Source organism: Micrasema longulum, unplaced genomic scaffold (assembly GCF_059751315.1).
Source record: "Micrasema longulum isolate JH-2025_06_02 unplaced genomic scaffold, ASM5975131v1 h1tg002145l, whole genome shotgun sequence".
Lineage (NCBI taxonomy): Eukaryota > Metazoa > Arthropoda > Insecta > Trichoptera > Brachycentridae > Micrasema > Micrasema longulum.
Genome location: NW_028279310.1, coordinates 21607 through 40176, shown reverse-complemented (window position 1 = coordinate 40176; position 18570 = coordinate 21607). Strand labels below are relative to the sequence as shown.

Here is an 18570-nt window from a genome sequence, read left to right as displayed (position 1 = left end):
AGCATTTTAAATCATACTTCTATTTTTGTAATTTTAATAACAAGCCATCAAATCAGACAATAAACAATAAATTGGAATTCTAGTTTCTCAATGTGTTATTTGAACAGCTCTGCTAGATTACAATGTGTGATTGATTACAGTTGATCCGCTTATCTCTTGATATCGTGGCCCCCCTTTTCTGGCGACACTTGATGCAAGTTTTTCCTACACTATCCGAACTATTCTTGTATTTAGTAATGGGAGGAAAAGGTGCAGTAATGAAACAGTACATAGGTATTTTGATAGAACTGGGTACCAGTTCGGTCACTTTTATTTTTTTATATTAAAATTCACAAATCTCACATTCTCACACACGTTAAACCTAGAGGAGCCCTTAAATCTGTAACAACAGAGAAAGAAACATTAAATTCAATAACTACAGGTAATATTTCTTTTAATATACATTACCATACACGCACGTTGAAGCTATAATATTAAAACCTCATATTTACACAACGGGTCAAGTTGAGTTGCAGTGTATTATTTCAGAGGAACAAAATGAAAGTTCAAGTGAACGTAGTTAAGCAGAATGCAACCAGTCCACAATTTTGAAAAAGTGAGATATTGGTGTTATCGGGTGCAGTATGTCAATTCTATGTTCTGCTAAAAACAGCCAGACCGCTTTCACACAAAAAACTGCAATAATCAACTTAAATCAACGTAAATAGTGTCGCTCACAAAAACGGCATTTCTCAATTTGAAGAAAACACCCACAGCACTAGAAAAATCTTACAGTACTTAAAAATCATTAAAACTGGTCAAATACATAATTAGATTCTTGTCTGTAATTCAAAAAAAATAATGCATTGTTTATCATTGGTCAAAGTCAAAAACATTCCACTCTTGTGTAGATTTTATTATTTACTCTTTTCACAAAGGTGCTATTATTTCAGTTTTACTTTTCTATGGCTGGCTGCTTTCTGCATAACTACGTTCAATCCCTACTCCATCTTAACTAGGATTAGCGTTATTTGTCATTTATTTATACATAAAAACGTCCTCAAATTTGAGATATTTAAGCCCATATTACAATGGGAAGTTAATAGAATGATCTTCTATTGAACATGTTTAATTTTATTTTACTTTACCGACAGTTGAAGACAAATCTGTTTACTTCTCATCGTAATAGGACCCCGGGTTATATCCCAAGAACTTGAATATAAAAGTTGACTAGTGTTGTCCTAATTAATATTTTGATAAAAATTCACTCACCTAATAATACACGCTAATAAGAACTTTATCTTCCTTCAATATAAGAGGACAGATCTATCTCCTCTGGTAACTCTGTAATGTTGACATCAAATCTCTCCTGAACATCATTAAGGATCTTGGCATCTTCTTCGTCAGACACCATTGTGATGGCCAGACCCTGGGAATGAAAAATGAACAATGTTATTTATGTCAAATATGCCCTGAGTCCTTAATTATTGAAGTCAAAAGGCACGGGTAACTATACCTTGGTTCCAAAACGTCCAGCTCGGGCAACTCTATGCAGATAAGTATCAGAATCTTCGGGCATGTCGTAATTGAAGACAATATTTACTCTTTCAATGTCCATTCCTCGTCCAAACAGGTTGGTTGCTACCAAGATTCGCTAGAAATAAGATCAGAATATTTACAATACATAAACGTTAAAGAATTTATTGTAGAGATAAAATTAATATTCTTTTTCAGTTAGATAGTTAAATCACCATTATAATTCTGATGTCCCTATCAAATATCATCATTAGTATCATAAAAACAAGTCAATAATTTGGATGGATTATTACCTTTTGGAAGTCTTTGAACTGCTGGTATCTGGAAAGACGCTCTTCTTGCGTCATTCCGCGGTGGATTCCGATGGCCGGGAAGTTCTGATCTGTGAGGAGTTGTGCGAGAGCGATGCATCGTTGGACTGATTTGACAAATATCACAACCTAGAAAAAATATATGAATTTGTTTATTAGGTTTAGAAGAATCTTTTAACTAACTCAATATATTTTACGAGCTCAGCTAGGATAGAAAGTCACCATCATAATTCTGATGTCCCTATCATTAAAAAATCATCATAAAAAATATCCCTAATTTCATTTTCAAAGATGTATCTTCGGTTTAATTAATTTTATAAGACAAAAAATTATTACCTGGTTAAATTCCAATACATCAAGAAGTTCAAACAGCTTTTTGTTTTTTTCATTTTCTTTCAGTTTGACATAATGTTGCTGCAGGCCGTGCAGAGTTAGCTTTGCTTCATCGTCAACATATACCTCCATGGGCTAAAAACAAAAAAAATATTACTTTTAGATATCTTACACACTTTAGTTTATAATTGTTACAACAAAAGTATTATTATTACAGCTAATTTTAAGTAACTGACGTTTTGAGTATTGAAATGCCGGCTTAATATAAACAATTATCCGAGAGCAATCAATTTGTTTCATATTGATGATTCTTATTATCGAATTTCTTTTACATTATAAGAACATAAGAAATCCTATAAAACGGCAGAATATTAAACACAGATAGACTACAAACAAATGATAAATTTCAATTTAATAAAATAATTCAAGGTTCTCATTAAAAGTAAAAAAAAGTTTAAAAAAATATTTATGTTAAATCATGAAATATACTAGCGAAACAAATCATTTTATAAGAATCATTGTTCTTCATCAACATTTGTAGAATGCTCATAATAAAGTACAATTATGTTTTTTTTTTTTTTTAAATCTTTGCGATACTGTAAATAGATATTGAACTTAGACCAGAAATCAGAATGATAGTAATGTCAGCATCATTTATCTGATGTCCCTATCAAAAAGTCATCACAGTGAACTGGCGCACAGAGCAAAGGAATAGTTGGAAACAAAGTATCGCAAAAATAGTGAGAAAAAAAAAATGAAGTGAAAATGAATAAAAGTGTTTCGGGGTGAGGACGCCACGTTTATCCATGAAGAAATGCACATTCCCATCAGTCATATCTTACGGCACGACAAAACAGGCGTGGTGAGGACGCGGCTGTCTCCTTCTACCGCTAGCACCAGTGCTCGTCTTCTTGTCCTACTCTCTACAAAGGGTGAGCACTGCAGCCGACTAGAGCTACTCCATCTTCTGTCTTCTGTCTTCGAGTCTTGACGCCCCCCTGCCCTACTCGGAGGGCTGCAGTGCCTGCTGTTCCCTTTCCCCTACCCATCTTGAGGTTCCCGCAAGTGACCCATAACAAATTGTACGTGGAGCGTATCGGTATTGGCCGTGATTTCAATATACTAGAGGAGATTTGGTGACAATTACATCTTGCATGAACTTTTTGCAAACAGGGCGGATCTCCTTGCTGAGGGTGGCGGAGAACATCATGACTTGCTTGCCGTGCGGAGTGTTGCGGAATATCTCTTGTACATCACGCCGCATGTCTGAAATCAAAGTATATTCGTTACACACATTTCATTGTTACCGTTTGAAATTCTAACAATATTAGACAATCAGAGAGATAGAATCATTCATTGGTATCAGTTGTCCCTATCGAGTTTCATCACGATAACAGAAGACAATACAAGTACACGGAGTAATATTAGTTACCTAGTTGCTCCAGCATTTTGTCGCACTCATCCAAAATGTAGTGTTTCAGGTGCTTGAAGTTGAGTTTCTTGTTCTTGACGAGAGCGAGGATGCGGCCGGGGGTGCCCACCACGATGTGCGGGCACGAGGCCTTCAAAGTCTCCTCATCCTTCTGGATGGGCAGCCCCCCGAAGAATACGCCCACCTTGATCCCGGGCATGTATTTGGAGAAGCGCTCGTATTCTTTGCTGATCTGGAAGGCGAGCTCGCGAGTGTGGCACATGACCAATACGTACACGTGACCCTCCGTGGGCTCCAGTTGCTGGAGTGTGGCCAGGACAAACACTGCTGTCTTGCCCATACCAGACTTGGCTTGGCATAATATATCCATTCCCAAAACAGCTTGAGGGATGCATTCATGTTGAACTGAAAAAAAACGTTTTTTTAATAGTTTTCTTTAATTTACAATGATTCATTAGGCATTTGATTCACTGGAGGTAATATTCTGCATCTTCTTTACCCCCTAAATTGATTCTTTTGAAGAATTTTATTATTTAAAAGTGACGAGACTTAGCTTCACACGATGGCCACACTGATGAATAAATGTCAAAAAATATGAACATGTGAAATCAAACATGATAATTTTAATTTTGAACATAATTGCGCATTGACAAACCCCTAGTTTTATTTTTTATTTTTGCAGCAGTTTTATACACCATTTGACATTTAATCATCATCAGAGTGGTCGTTATATGAAGCAAAGTGTCGTCACTTTAAAAAAATAAAATTATTCAAATTAATCACTCTCTTGGGGATAAAGAAGATTCATAATTGCATCTATGATAGTAGGTACACTCTATCAAGTATAATTATTGGATTAGGTAAATATTCATTCTCTCATTAAGGAATGCTCAATTTAAAAGGATATTTAACCAAATTTACGAAAAACCTTCGAACTTTGTAAAGTGGGATTTTAACAAAACAAGTTTCATTAGTTATATTCAGAAGGATATAATATGCACCCAGTGAGACTATACACGTTTGAAGTTTCAATCTTTGATTACATTTTAAAGATGTCATGGTTTTGAGACACTTAACGTGGCGCAAAATTCACATACCTTCAGATGGATGTTCGAAACCGCAATCGACAATAGCTCGAAGAATTTCGGGTTTCAATAAGAAATCTCGAAACCCCGAACTGTGAATAGACACGTAAGATCCTTTAACTTCCTTCTTGGGCACGGCATCGGTTGAACCATCAGCTATCACTTGCTCGGTCTGTTCCTCTTCCTCATAATCCAAAAGATCTTCATTATCCGCCATTATACTGGAAGAAAACCGGCATTTAAGTTAAGTTTTAAATAAGGAACACTAAAAATACACACTTCAGACGATTCGCTAGAAGAATAGAAGACAGTTGAATGAATTTAAGATTAATAACATAAGGGATGAGCGAAAAAAAATGAGGATTACCTTTTGTTTACAACGAAACGACCTCAAACGACACGGCACAGGGACAACGAATCAGATAGAAAGATAGCCGATTCCAAAGACTAAAACGCAGACGGAAACTGACGGCGTGACGGAAGCCACTAGTAACGGAAACTAATGGTGGGAATAATCGAATTCAAATAATCGAAATATTCGATTATTAAAAAGGTCGAGACATTTAGAAATAGAAATGCTTACAATTAATTGAGTACTAATCGGAAAAATAATCGAGATATCTCAAGTGAATTCATTCGAAATGGTTTTCCGAGACAATCGAGATATGAATTCGGACTTGACATTTAGAAACAATCGAAATATGATTTCGGACTTGACATTTCGAGACAATCGAAATATGATTTCGGACTTGACATTTCAAGACAATCAAGATATGAATTCGGACTTTACATTTCGAGACAATCGAAATATTTTTTTAATTTATTTGTTAATATACACGACATGCAGTGCCTTTTACCTTAAAAAGATACATATTAAAAATAATATAAACATTTCAATATAGTGTGAAAAAAATAAATATTAAAGTATTATTTTACATAAAAACTATATATATATATATAACACAGCAGTTTTGTATAAAAAAACATATTTAGAAATAAAAAAATAATTAAACAATGTGTGCAAATAAAATTTTTAAAGGAAAATAATATATTTATATTTTTCTTTAAAAGGTACAAAAAATAAGTATATTAAATACAAAAAAAATATTTTATCTCAAAAAAAAATTAAGAAAATAGTAATAATAATGACAATTAAAGTAATTTAAAAAATAAGCATACACGTAAATATGGTACACAATAGTACCCATACAAAAGTAAACATGGAAAGCAATATAATCTAAAAAATGTAAATTACCGTTCATCATCTTTGAAATGATTAAATAGAGTTAATTTATATAAGCTATACTTTAAGTGAAAAATATCAGCAACGTCGGAATAGTTGTTGCCGAGAACATGGAGTCGATTCAGAATAGCGCTAATAGATTTGGGTAGTCCCATGTAAAGTTGACAATCTTAAATAAATTCAATAAATCTATAATTTTTCTTCTCCCAGTTAGTTTTAACAAGTTCAAAGTATTTAATAGGAAATCATGGTTAATAAACTCACATCTAATTCCGAGTTTAAAATTAACGTATCTTAAAAAAAAAATTGAACTCTTTCAAGAGTATATTGGTGTGAACTATAATACGGAGTCCATATAGTTGAGTTGTATTCCAATTGGCTCCTAACTAAAGCTGTATACATCAATTTCAAAGTATTAGTATGTTTAAATCCTAACATTTTTAAGGGTTTATTGGCTATGCAGTTTATGTGAATGATGAAAGACGACTTTCGATCAACAATGACAGCTAGATCTCTCACTTCAGAAACAGAAACTAGTTTGTTGTTCCCAATCGAATAATCAAATATGATAGGATTATTTATTCTGAAAAATCGCATGACCTGACATTTTTTAATGTGATTTTGGACTTGAGATTTCGAGATAATCGAAATACGATTTCGGACTTGAAATTTCGAGACAATCGAGATATGAATTCGGACATGACATTTCAAAAGCAATGGTAATTAATTTTAATGATTTTTCGGAAATGTAAAATATCATTCGTGTTCAATACCATTATGTATGTAATGTTAAATAAATTGTTCCTATGGGTTTATGTTTATAATATAAATGGACTAACCTGAGCTGATAAAGATGTGGGTAAACATTCACAACTCTTAACATTTTTGTGTGTCGTTTTATCAGCGCTATGATTTAAATTTTATTTTGAAATTACTCTGCGTGCGACGTATTTAGTTCACGTCTGTTAGTTTGTTTCCCGGAATTAGGATAACTATAATCACCATCATCGTTCCCTTTCCGTACCTAATGGTGCATAGGGCACTGCATTAGTAAACCAATCGCAGCGAATCTGGATCATTTTGTGATACATGAAGGTAAGATGATCAGTCTTACGCTTCAGATACCAGTCCAGGGACTATGAAATACTTTAGTGTGAAAACACCCTTTTAAATAAACATTTCAAATCAACCATGTCGGGAATCGAACCCGAGACCTCTTGCATTGTAGACAAACGCGCTGACCATTACACCACGAGGCTGACATATAACTATCACAACGTTAAATTATTGGTTGATTTCGGTGAACTGGTGACGTCATTCAAATTAGTTCGTTTTTATTAAAATAATTTCTTTCATATATTTCAAAAAATGTACAATTTATTGCTCCAATTTTTATCGTGCGTAATAAAACATGTTTTATACCTAATTCCCCGTAGGACTGAACTTCCTCATTATAATTTTGAAGTACTTTGTTATTACAAATGTATTTGTTTACCCTTCCCCCCAACAGTCAGAAATGTGTTTTTTTTTTGCCGTTTTCTGACATTTCACGGTAAAAAAGATCGATTGATTTGATATTTGAATTCGATTATTTGCATGTCTCGAATGCTTGTATTTCGATTATTCCATCATTAGTAGCAACCAACCAGAGAACCAGTTACCGGCAAAACTCCCAAGCCGGCAACAAAACGAATGAACGACTAACGTGACGGCGGATGAGTACATTCATGACGTTAACGTGAAACATATTTTTAGTCTATGGATGAGGATGAGTCAACAACGGTCCATGTTTAAAAAACGAAAAACAAAAAGAAAACAAGCAACAAAAAAATCATTCCTCTGCAAATACGAGCAAAATAAAATATGTTTTAAAAGCATAATGTACTAGTATTTTATTACCATGATATGAAATATTTATTTTAGAGGGTTTTTTAACACCAAAAATATTTTATAGTCCCTGGACTGGTATCTGAAGCGTAAGACTGATCATCTCACCTTCATGTAACAAAAATGATCAAGATACGCTGCGATTGGTGTACCAATGCAGTGCCCTATGCACCATTAGGTGTGGAAAGGGAATGATGATTATGATTTTATTACATGAAGCAATGTTAGAACGAAGTGCGTTTCATTTATTGCTTTAGTTTAACTTAAAATTATTTTATATTTTCAAGACTAACTTATTTCTTTTTAAAAATGTATTATAAATGCTTTAAAAAAATATCTTCCACCATAGTTCCACATTTTTTTTAGTAATTACATCTTCAGCCAAGAGGATGAGTGGAAGAAGGCCTAAAATGTGGAAGTGGTTATTGCACAAACAAACGGAATTATACCAAATATTTTTTATTTCTATTTTTATGAAAATATAAATAAATAAATAAAAAAATTAACACTAAATAAAAGAAAGAAAAACGTCATTTATATTTGAGGTCAGATAGAGCAAGTCAACAAATTGGTGATTAAAAATTATTAGGTTCTACTTCAAAACATCACTAATGAGTAATGAGGTATCAGAATAAGCAGGGATCCTTATTTTCAATATTACATCCCAGATAGCAGTGAAACTTGGTACAAACTTGATTTAAGATTGATGGAAGGTTGAAAAAGAAAATTTGACGCGACAAGTTTTTATCAAAAGTTGCTGGAATCTTGTTACGCCAAGTTTGAAGAGACAAGTTTTAGCCAAAACTTGCTGGAAACTTATTATGTCAATAACGGTATTTCAGAATCCGAAAGTCATAGAATGATGATCAACACATTGCCATATACATTAAAATATGGAGAGAATTATTTTTTTGATTTATTTTTTTATTTAAACAGTTATATTTAATCCCAGGACTTTTCTATAAGATCGATAATTTTTTTGCACCATAACAAGCCGTGAGGCCCAATTACAGTGATGAATTACAGCACGGTACACCCAGTCATAGGAAAAATCATTTTTAATTTTTGTGTTCTCACCGGGAATCGAACCGAGAACCTTCCGTGTGTGAGTCAAATGTCTTAACCACTACACCACAGAGGCCGCTGAATTAAATTAGTTATTTTAAAACAGTGGTTAATTCCAAATAACATTCAGATTGTCAACACTTCTCCAGTCATAGAAAAATCCTCGTTTTACTCTGTGGATTATTAATTATATGTAGATCTAGTGCGCAGTGCTGCCGATAAATTAGTATTATTTTTTTTATTTTCATTCATTTCTATTTGGGTGATTTTTAATACTTTTAATATTGTTTAAATATTAATACTCAGTTTAAAGGATAAACTATTGATATGCCACCAAGGAAAAAACAACAAAAATGAGTTTTTGCAGAACTTTCATCCGACAAAACCGCCTTGTCCAAAGTTCTTTTGAGGTAAGTTTGAATATATTTTACCATCATTAATATCTCATCCACTGCATAATGCTTACAACAGTTTTAACTGATTAATTATTAAATATCACAAACATTTTTAGAAATACGTAAGTAAGTAAGGTAAGTCACTGCATCAAAACATAATTGATTGAGTGATGTTTTATGGAATGTGTTTTATTTTTCTATAACTGAAACTGATCCGTCATGTTATAACTATTTATGTCATGTTTATGTTGGTGACATTAAAAAATGTATGCGAAGTAAAACTGTTTATTTTATTTTCAGAAACGTACGGGAAAGCATGACTTTTGAAAGTATGGGGAAACATTTTTAAAAAGCTGGAGAAATTTCCAATTTAGACTCTGACGATGAAGCGAAGAACCATCTGTTAACGTTGAAGTATAAGAGCTGAAACCTTAATCATGTGAGTGAGATTCATTCGACTCGACCATCAGCTCTTATCAGTTTGTAAAGTGGCCACTTCAACCAGCCAATGACAGTAAATAAGCCCAGTAAATACCTAGACTTCCATATGTCCAAAATGTTTTCCCTTTGTTGCAACAAATTTTGATTTGAATATCGGATACTTTTTACCATGAGAAATCCTGCTAGTCGAAAAGCTAGTAAGTCGTAAAACAGTTTTATTTATTTGTTTCAAAGTTGAGAGACAAAAGAATGCACCGGACTCTGATCTCTAGTCAATTGACATGAATTATTTGTCATCACATCATCTGACTTTCTTGGCAAAAATAGCCCGTAATTTTGATTATTTATTCAAAATAAATATACAGAGTAATAAAAACAAGATATTTTATTTAATATTAATATTTTTAAGAAGCTTCGTGTTTTTTGTTTTTTCTTGTTTTTTTTTTCTCTATTTTTTTGTTTTTTTGTTTGTATTTTTTGTTTTTTTTTTGCAAAATAAATCCAAACTTGCATGATGGTTGTTTTTTTGTAAAAAACTAACATCATGCTAGTTTGTTGGATGGTAACTAGGAAGTTTGCTTCAAACTTGCCTCAAGTTTACAAAGTTGCAATCTCAAACTTGGGTCAAGCTTGAACTCTTGATACTTCAAACTTGATACAAGCTTGAGGCAAGTTTAAATTGCTATCTGGGTTAGGAATTTTTATAATAACTTTCCTCTATGCGCAGCTGACAGAGAGTACCCCAGGACTCTATAACAGCTGCGGGTGGATGGTGGGCTTAAGGATCTCCCCTCAATGTTTCTGTTAACATAAATTACGATGAGAGAGAATTTTGATAAATAGGTATATAAATAATAAGTAAATAAGTAGTAATATAAATAATATAGACAATGAAAGAACGGCTAAAAATATTTACAATGCGAACGTTCATATACGGAGAAATAGAGGAAGACCGAGAAAGACATGGCATGACCAAATCCAACAAATACTTGATGATGGATATGGCAAAAGTCGGAATAATCGACGCGTGTGCATGAGAAGATCTATGAATGTAGAGGAAGCGAGATCTGATTGCAAAGATAGAGTGGTGTGGCGTTCTATCCTCTCTGCCTACCCTTACGGGGAAACGGCGCGATAGTTTGTTGTTATCGTAAAAAAAACAATTCTTTATTCCCATAATTCAGAGAGAAAATACGTAGATACGTTTGTATGAAGAAAAGTCGGGCCGAGTTTTCTCTTAAGATTAAACATAATTAAGTATACTTACATAACTTTTCTTTAAAATATTTAATAAAAACCGTTTGGATAAACGTAAAAAAGATGTTGCAACTTTTCAATGGTAAGCAGGTACCTAAGTACTTGTTAATGATTGAATCCCAAATCTAAAAATAATAGATATTCAAATATTGTATTTAAGTAGCTACCTAAGTACTTGTTTATGTTTGAATTCCAAAACATAAAGTAATAGATTATTTTCAAATAAAGAATTCTTTTAGCAAATGTCAAACTCTACTCAGGGATGCACTTTAGTCAGGAATGCGATTTTCAAAAATGTATAATGTCAGTTTTGATATTATTTGAGGATAACCAAAAATCCAGTAAAAAGAAATAAATGGGTAGAAATTAAGGGAATTCAATGAAATAATCTGATACCCAACAAAAACTAATGTTGTTTTTAAACATTCAAAAACAAATTTCTTTATACGCAAAAAAATAACATCTATCCATTATTTTTGTATACGCCTTCTCGGCGAATGCAACCCTGGTGATGGATAAAAAAAAACATTTACGCTCCTAACTTTTTTTTGTACTCAATAAATTAAAGATTTTATGAGCTATAAACCTTCTCCCGGCAAAGATGTACATTTATCTGAAAACCGCACGTAAATCGGTACTGTAGTTATCGAGTCAATCGAGGACAACCATATTCGAACATTAATATATATATAGATAGGTACCGCGAAACCGTCCAATTTTGCCCGCTTTTTGCAATTATATTGATTTTCTCCAAAAAAAATTATTTTGTGGTTTGCTTTTTAATTACAAAGAATGACCTTGGTAATCATTGAATTGGGTTACAATTGTTAATTCAGTCATATTTAAATGCGATTTCAAGCAATTAAAAATTTTGATGGCGGGCAAAATTACCTGCATTTTCCTCCATGTTTGCCCGCAACCATTATTTATTGAACTGTAGCTCATATGACGTTCTTGTCTAAGAACTACTCTATTTAATTATTAATTCAAGAGCAAAATTGTCGTTTGAGCATATTATCAATGGCTAACTAATAAAATATTCGTCTAAGAACGATTGGGCAAATTTACCCGCCAAACTTTATTGGTTTTCATACAAGCAATTTATAGGCCTCAAAATCTGGTTGATAACTTAAGAAAAATTAATAAATCTTGTTTATTTAAAGAAATGTTTACATACCAGTACACATACCAATAATCCTAGCCTTGATTACCCAAATGACAATTTTTAATATCAGGTAGGTACTAGGGTGGAGTGAAAAAATCCTTTTTTGTATTTAGGATTTCCTATATTATTAATCGATGTCTTGGAAGAACATATGAAAGAATACAAAATATCATACAATTACAACATTATCTTCAGGTAGCGCACTGACACCAAAGATTTGAAAAAAAGTTCTTTTTGTCATATATTGGCTGTGGGCAAGCGCCTCTAGTTGTCTAGTTTGACGTTGCAAAAGACACCTGGCAACCCCTCCCTCCTCGTACCATTCTCAGACTGTCTTGCCGTGCGCTTTCACTCCACTCCACCCGTCAATTAATCTCATTCAGTCTCTAGGGCGAAGGGCATGATCAATGAAATAACCGCATGATTTTCGATTTGGATCTGTCACTGAAATACCTAAAACTAGAAAGGATTTGTCGCGTCCCGTGTTTGGTGGCCCTAAAAACTTAAAAGACAATATGTTATCTACGTATAAAGATATAATAAAGTATTATTTGCGAGTAAGAAATGACTTACTGTGGCTATCTCATGGAAAAGATCCTTCTGCGAAAGACAAATGGTAAATAATTGCAAGTGGTGTGATTAAACTGTGGAATAAAGCCATTATTCCTGTCATATCACTACTCACAACTATTGTCGCTATTGGATGTGATGGAACAGTAGTCAACACGGGTTCCAAGAATGGAGCAATTGCATTAATTGAAAGACAGTTAAATCGACCATTATATTGGTTTATATGTAAGTTGCATGCTAACGAATTACCACTGCGTCATCTATTCAACACTTTAGAAGGCTGTACGTTAGGTCCCAACATGTTTGCAGGAATCTTAGGTAAGATGTTACAGTACCTACTGTGAAGACTCACCTGTGGGAGAATTAGAGAAGATTGAGGCAATGTTACCTCAGATTAACTCGAACATTTTAAGCAATGATAAAAATACATCCTTCAGATTTGCCAAGCTGTTACACAAGGTAGCGTGACAACTGACTTGGCTAATAAGCAACCAGGAAATCTGGTACACTCTCGTTGGCTAACCTGTGCAAACAGAATATTGAGGCTATATGTGGCTAAAACATCCCCATCCGAAAGTCTGATCGAACTTGCTACGTTCGTAATAAAGGTGTACGCGCCAACAAGGTTCAGAATAAAAACCAAACCCTCTTGCAAGTACGATCCAGATCATACCCTAAGCATGATAAAAAGATGCTCTTATTTAAAGAATGACTTGAAAACAATTGCATTTCGAATAATACAGCGGAACTCTTTCTTTGCACATTCCGAGAATATTTTATTAGCTATGCTGCAAGACAAAAGGCTACATATAAAAGGATTAGCTCTTAGACAAATACTTAAAGCGCGAATACTGCAAAGAGAAAGAAAGCAAGAGAGTTTTTGACCCCCAAATTAAACTTCGAAGCAAACTACTATTTTGATTTGATGAACTGGACAACAGAAAAAATATTCTAGCTGCCATTTACTTAAGTGAAATAAGGGACAAAATTATGAATGAAAATATAAATATCTGTAGGAGAGAGGCGTGAAACTGGTCACTGATGCAAGTTTGGCTATTTGTGGAACTTCAGCAAGTGATGGATTCATCCGAGTAAGAATAAAATCGAGAAAAGAAATGCCAACATTCGACACAAAATCTCAGATGTTCAACGAGCTACCCCGCATATAGGTGATATGACTGAAGGTTGAAATAATAAAAACGAGTTAAAGTCTTGCATTTTTTTATATTGTAAATTGAGATAATGAAGTTAAAGTGGATAAAAATGTTGGTTTTTTTATTGAAATATTTCGAAAAATTCCGTTTTTTTCTTAGTTTCAAGTCTTTTGCACCCCCTGAAGAAAAGTAAAAAAAATATTTTTTTATACATATTTCAACAGCTACTTATCCATAACATCGTTTAGTAATACAGGGTCAATGATATATAAAAAAAAAAACAATTGCCACATATCACTCCAGCCTAAGGTACACACATTTTTCAAATGGCAAATACTTATACCTATGTAGTGAGAAATAATAACTATTTAAGGAATATAGTTAATGAACAACTAAGAAGGTTAAAACTAAACGACATCAATTTTAAAAATTATTTCGGAATTAAAGTCCATAGCTACAAAAGTGAAAAAATATCATTTGAGGGTGGATAATAACAGAGGCTGGTTAACTTCAGATATAATGAAAATGATCTAATATGGAAACAAATTGCATACCATGCAAAAAATGAGAAATGCTTCAGAAACTATTATAAAACAATATAAGGAATATAAAAACACATTATCAAATGAATTAAGAAAGGCAAAGAAGAATTCAATTAAATTATCCACAATACTGATAATATTTTTGAAAATCTAAAATACCTGATGTGTGCAAAACCTTCATAAAAGTTTTAATTTAATTTAAACTAATTATTAAAATAAAAAAGTGACAACCCTAACACATTTTTTCGTTTGGGTAAAATTGACAACCCTTAGGCTCAACTTACGCGGGTTTATTTGCCCATCGTCATAATTCTTGATTTAAGCTACTGACAGCACATAATATAAACAGGAAATGATTTGAAAACCTTTTTCTAAATCATGCAATAAGAAAATCTTACCTTTGTCTTTGCTATCGAGCAGTAATATTAAAAAACACAGAGTCGTAATTGGCCCGTTCTGACAAGCCACTGAGTAAAGTTAGTGACTTAAGCTTCTGAGGGAAGTTAGTGACATAAATCTACTTTCGTCCTTAATGTGCCAAATTTACCAAAATCAAATGGAAATATGTTTTTTTAAAGGTTGATCATAGATTGGACTTTTGGGCAAAATTGGACGGTTTCGCGGTACATAGAACAAGAATAGTCCAGAAACCGCATACGCACATCAAACAGAAGGTGACTCAACTACTCATAAATGAGGAGGTTTACGTTTTGACCCATTAGTTTCTTTGTAGACGTCGCTCAGTACGCAACTCCTGATTCGAATTTAACCATGCCGTGTTGTGTCCTTTTAAAGTGTAGAAATACTGCTAGGATCTTAAAGAAACAGGATGCTATCACATTTCATGAGTACCATCAAACGTGACAATTTTGCCCAGTTTTAACAAACTCTTACTTTATCATAATTTTTTTGTATGGGACTACTCTTATCCATTTTGTTGAATAGTGATACTAATTATTCTGAGCATGTTTACAAGTACAAAACGTTTGCCTTTCTTTTATCTATGCAATTTTAGAAGACAAAACATGCTAAGCAAAATTATCTTCACTTGTTGACAATTTTGCCCACTTGGTAATTAACTGTTATTTTTGGTTTTATCATCCTTATCATACGGTTTATTATTACTTTTTGGGCGAAAAAAACTGTTTATGTTTAAACAATAGCATCATTGAGGCACCACCATTATAAAATCAATGCAAAAAACCGATGGGCAAAATTGTCAACTATTTCCTCAATTTTTCTATACAATGTGGATTTGTGGGCCAGGGTTGGCACATAATTGGATTTTTAACAAAACGAAAGGAGTTTCTCAAAAAAGTATGAATCCACATAGAATCTTGTTTCCCCAACGCGACGATATGTGCTTTTAAAAAGTAAGTTTATATTATGTAAGGTCCGAATGGAGTTATAGTAACTACTGGTAATGTAATTCATTTATATTTTACTTTGTGTTTTATGATTTATAAATAAAAAAATATTATATTGCCCATAATTATTTTTTGTTATTGGTTCAGGAAAACGTTAAGGACAATAAAAACATAATTGCATTTTGATTTATTATGTACTAAAACAAAACTCACATAATATTTTAAGAAGTTTTACAAAGAGATGGTCAAATATTCCAAAAGCCAATCATGGCTTTCAACAGCTCACATAATATTATTGATTTTAAACATAAAGTTAGTGTTAGTAATTTAAATGAACTCCTAAGGCAACTCTTATCAAGCGGAGACGAAAAAGCTGGTAGAGCTATAATTATGGGAGCCTCCGAAAGCTTTAACCACACTTGTTTACTTTACGTGGCATCAGTTCTCGAGGTCTTGCACGTCCATGGATCACAGTTCATGTCAGAGTTACAAGATGCAGACATGACTTGGGAGAAACATGGGAGTTAGCCGCAGATAAATAGGCCCGGAGAGATTTTGTGGATACCATATACTCCGCATAGGGAGTGAGCATGGGTTAAGTAATGACTTTAAAAACATTTAAATACATCCTTAACATCTGATTCTATTGGCTGATCTTTAATCACTCCCATAATTCATCAACTGGAACCACTATAAAATATTTAATATCAATCTATTTCAATGTTTTCTGTTTTTTTACATTGCTGGAGAGAAAACTGCTACTTGGTCGTTTATTTGGAATCAGTGTTGATGATTTGTTATTTTTATAAGCCAAAGACATCTTAGTGATGTTGACTTTATAAACATCTTCATGAATGACGATTCTGTGCGGGTAATCTTGCCCTAAAATGCATTTAACAGACTTTTGGTATGATAAAGGAGCTTTCCAAGGTTCGTAAATGTAGTCAGAATTGAATTTGGCTAATTCCGGTACGTATTTTTTAATATAATCCCCAGATTTATCCGTTTTTTTCCCAAAAGCAACAGGACTATATACTCTGAAAAATTGATGGAAAAATGCAGAAGCCGAAAGCCACATCCAATTTCCCGCATTCAATGCCCAATCAGCATCTAGCAAATATTCTTCGAAAACCTGCTGTCCCTTTTCCCACGATATCCACAAATCCCCACGAGTTAAGAAACAAGCTACCGCATGCCGAGCGAGGTGGTGGATCCACCCTTCTTGTTTTAATTGCCTCATGATAGCGTCGATAAATGGATAACCAGTTCTACCTTCAGACCAGGCCTTGAAGTGATCCTCATTATCGTTCCAAGGAATCTGACAACATACAGGATTCCCTACCATTTTATCAAAGTTTTTAGTATCAAATCCCACAGTGTAGTAGAATTCCCTCCACATCAATTGGCCAACCAGTGAAACAGGTGGTTTAGAATGTGCTCTTTTATGTATAATGTTATTCAGTTTGGTATAAAAAAGTCGGGCAGATAGACAACCAAATTTTAGGTAAGGACTCAGTACAGTGGTACTCGGTTGTAGGCTGTTGGGTGATGTGTTGGGTTTTTCAAATTTACAAACCCACTGTACATTCGATAAATGTTTATCTAATCTCGCAAGAGCTTCGGATTCTCCACCAGGATATAAACATGGCCCTAATTCAAATTCTTTAACTCCGAGTTCAACATATGATGGAGTGTTATAGAATGCATCATTGGAAATTTCATCACTATCCATGGAAGGTTTAGTGAAATCAGGAAGAGGTGAAGGAGAACTTATCACAGAAGGCTCTTTAAATTGATCAACAACTGAAAGAAATTTCTGATATGTCAGAGGAGCTTTGCCCCCATTTTTTATAATGACTGATCTTACATCATAAATTGTATGTGAAATTTTTTGTATTACTCTGACATCAGCTTTCAATGCCAATTCTTCGACCAATTCATCTCTTTTAATGGCATATGGTTCAGTGTCAAACTCGAAAGTTAATAATTTAACATTCCACGTTTTAAAAAGGACAGGAAATGTTTTTAACGGACATCCTCTGACTACATAGAGTCTAGAATTTACTGTTCTAAGATTAGCATCAAGTTGTTCGAGAGATTGCTTCAAGAACCTCCATCTGTTGCAGCCAACTTTCATCCATTTTATGATTTCAGGGTCAAGAATAAATATTGGCCTGAGCACACAATTCTTCTTGATAACCTAAAAAACAACAAAAATTTACCATTAGTAACATAATACTTCATTTACCGTGGCAGTTTTTTAAAAATATAAGCGAGCTTGCTGAGCTTTTACCTCTGACACAGCCTCAATTAATGCTGGATTGTCGTGAATTCTCAATCCCTTCCGAAACCAATGGATCACAGTTTTTTCTTTGGACATTTTACAAAAAATGTAGAAAACAAAAAAATCGAACTATCATATATTTAATATACGTCGTATTTATGCAGTTAATAAAAAATATTACCGTTTATACGCAATTTATTTATAAAATTGAAGTGACAGCGAAAAAAGCGGGTACTGTGGATTTAGCAAAGTTTTGGTATTTGATTATCTGTGGATTATCTAATTTATCTTTATCTGTGATATTTTTGCATTTTGTGTATCGGTATATGAAAATTGTATATGTGTGCAATGTTCGTCTAACACCACCAACTAGTAGGTACCTACCTTCTTCTTCTTCTTCTTCGTTTTTTCATGGCCTTTTCACATCTCAATTCGGGTGTTCTGGCCAGTGTCGAGTATTTTTGTTTTTTACATATATACACATGTTTTAGTAATATAATATGTACAAGTTAGTATGTTAGTAT

The 18570-nt window shown here is 33.4% G+C and overlaps 2 protein-coding genes and 1 long non-coding RNA gene across 5 annotated transcripts; 1 reads left to right on the top strand and 2 right to left on the bottom strand.

Annotated features, from left to right (window-relative positions):
- Positions 1-270: 270 nt before the first annotated feature.
- On the bottom strand, positions 271-5096 carry Hel25E (ATP-dependent RNA helicase 25E). 2 transcript variants are annotated; one of them, XR_015824725.1, is made up of 9 exons: positions 5044-5096; positions 4689-4897; positions 3592-3996; positions 3002-3425; positions 2163-2294; positions 1809-1955; positions 1496-1633; positions 1252-1408; positions 271-379 (listed from the first exon to the last, which is right to left on the bottom strand). XR_015824725.1 is itself a non-coding variant. In XM_088239371.1 (9 exons), exons 2-8 carry the CDS (start codon positions 4891-4893, stop codon positions 1277-1279), a joined length of 1278 nt encoding a protein of 425 aa, XP_088095497.1. In that variant the 5' UTR covers positions 4894-4897; positions 5044-5096; the 3' UTR covers positions 271-379; positions 1252-1276. The 2 variants fall into 2 exon arrangements, 1 of the variants encoding a protein (XP_088095497.1); XM_088239371.1 differs by having other exon boundaries at positions 3307-3425.
- A 9383-nt stretch (positions 5097-14479) lies between these two features.
- Positions 14480-17643, top strand: LOC148272933 (uncharacterized). Its single transcript, XR_015824723.1, has 2 exons — positions 14480-14897; positions 14974-17643. It is a non-coding gene; the product is annotated as an uncharacterized LOC148272933 (long non-coding RNA).
- On the bottom strand, positions 15935-18346 carry phr6-4 ((6-4)-photolyase). 2 transcript variants are annotated; one of them, XM_088239368.1, is made up of 2 exons: positions 18228-18346; positions 15935-17962 (listed from the first exon to the last, which is right to left on the bottom strand). In XM_088239368.1, exon 2 carries the CDS (start codon positions 17897-17899, stop codon positions 16475-16477), a length of 1425 nt encoding a protein of 474 aa, XP_088095494.1. In that variant the 5' UTR covers positions 17900-17962; positions 18228-18346; the 3' UTR covers positions 15935-16474. The 2 variants fall into 2 exon arrangements, with proteins under 2 accessions (XP_088095494.1, XP_088095493.1); XM_088239367.1 differs by having other exon boundaries at positions 18056-18344.
- Positions 18347-18570: the final 224 nt, after the last annotated feature.

What these genes read in the sequence shown, in the direction of transcription:
- Hel25E (XM_088239371.1), bottom strand. Translation starts at nt 4,893, where the DNA reads ATGGCGGATAATGAAGATCTTTTGGATTATGAGGAAGAGGAACAGACC. An exon ending in GCAAAAAGTTCATGCAAGAT is followed by an intron (nt 2,295 to 3,306) that starts GTAATTGTCACC and finishes TTTTGTTTTTAG; the next exon opens with CCCATGGAGGTATATGTTGA. An exon ending in CTGGACGTTTTGGAACCAAG is followed by an intron (nt 1,409 to 1,495) that starts GTATAGTTACCC and finishes TTTCATTCCCAG; the next exon opens with GGTCTGGCCATCACAATGGT.
- phr6-4 (XM_088239367.1), bottom strand. Translation starts at nt 18,142, where the DNA reads ATGTCCAAAGAAAAAACTGTGATCCATTGGTTTCGGAAGGGATTGAGA. An exon ending in TAATTGAGGCTGTGTCAGAG is followed by an intron (nt 17,963 to 18,055) that starts GTAAAAGCTCAG and finishes GTTGTTTTTTAG; the next exon opens with GTTATCAAGAAGAATTGTGT.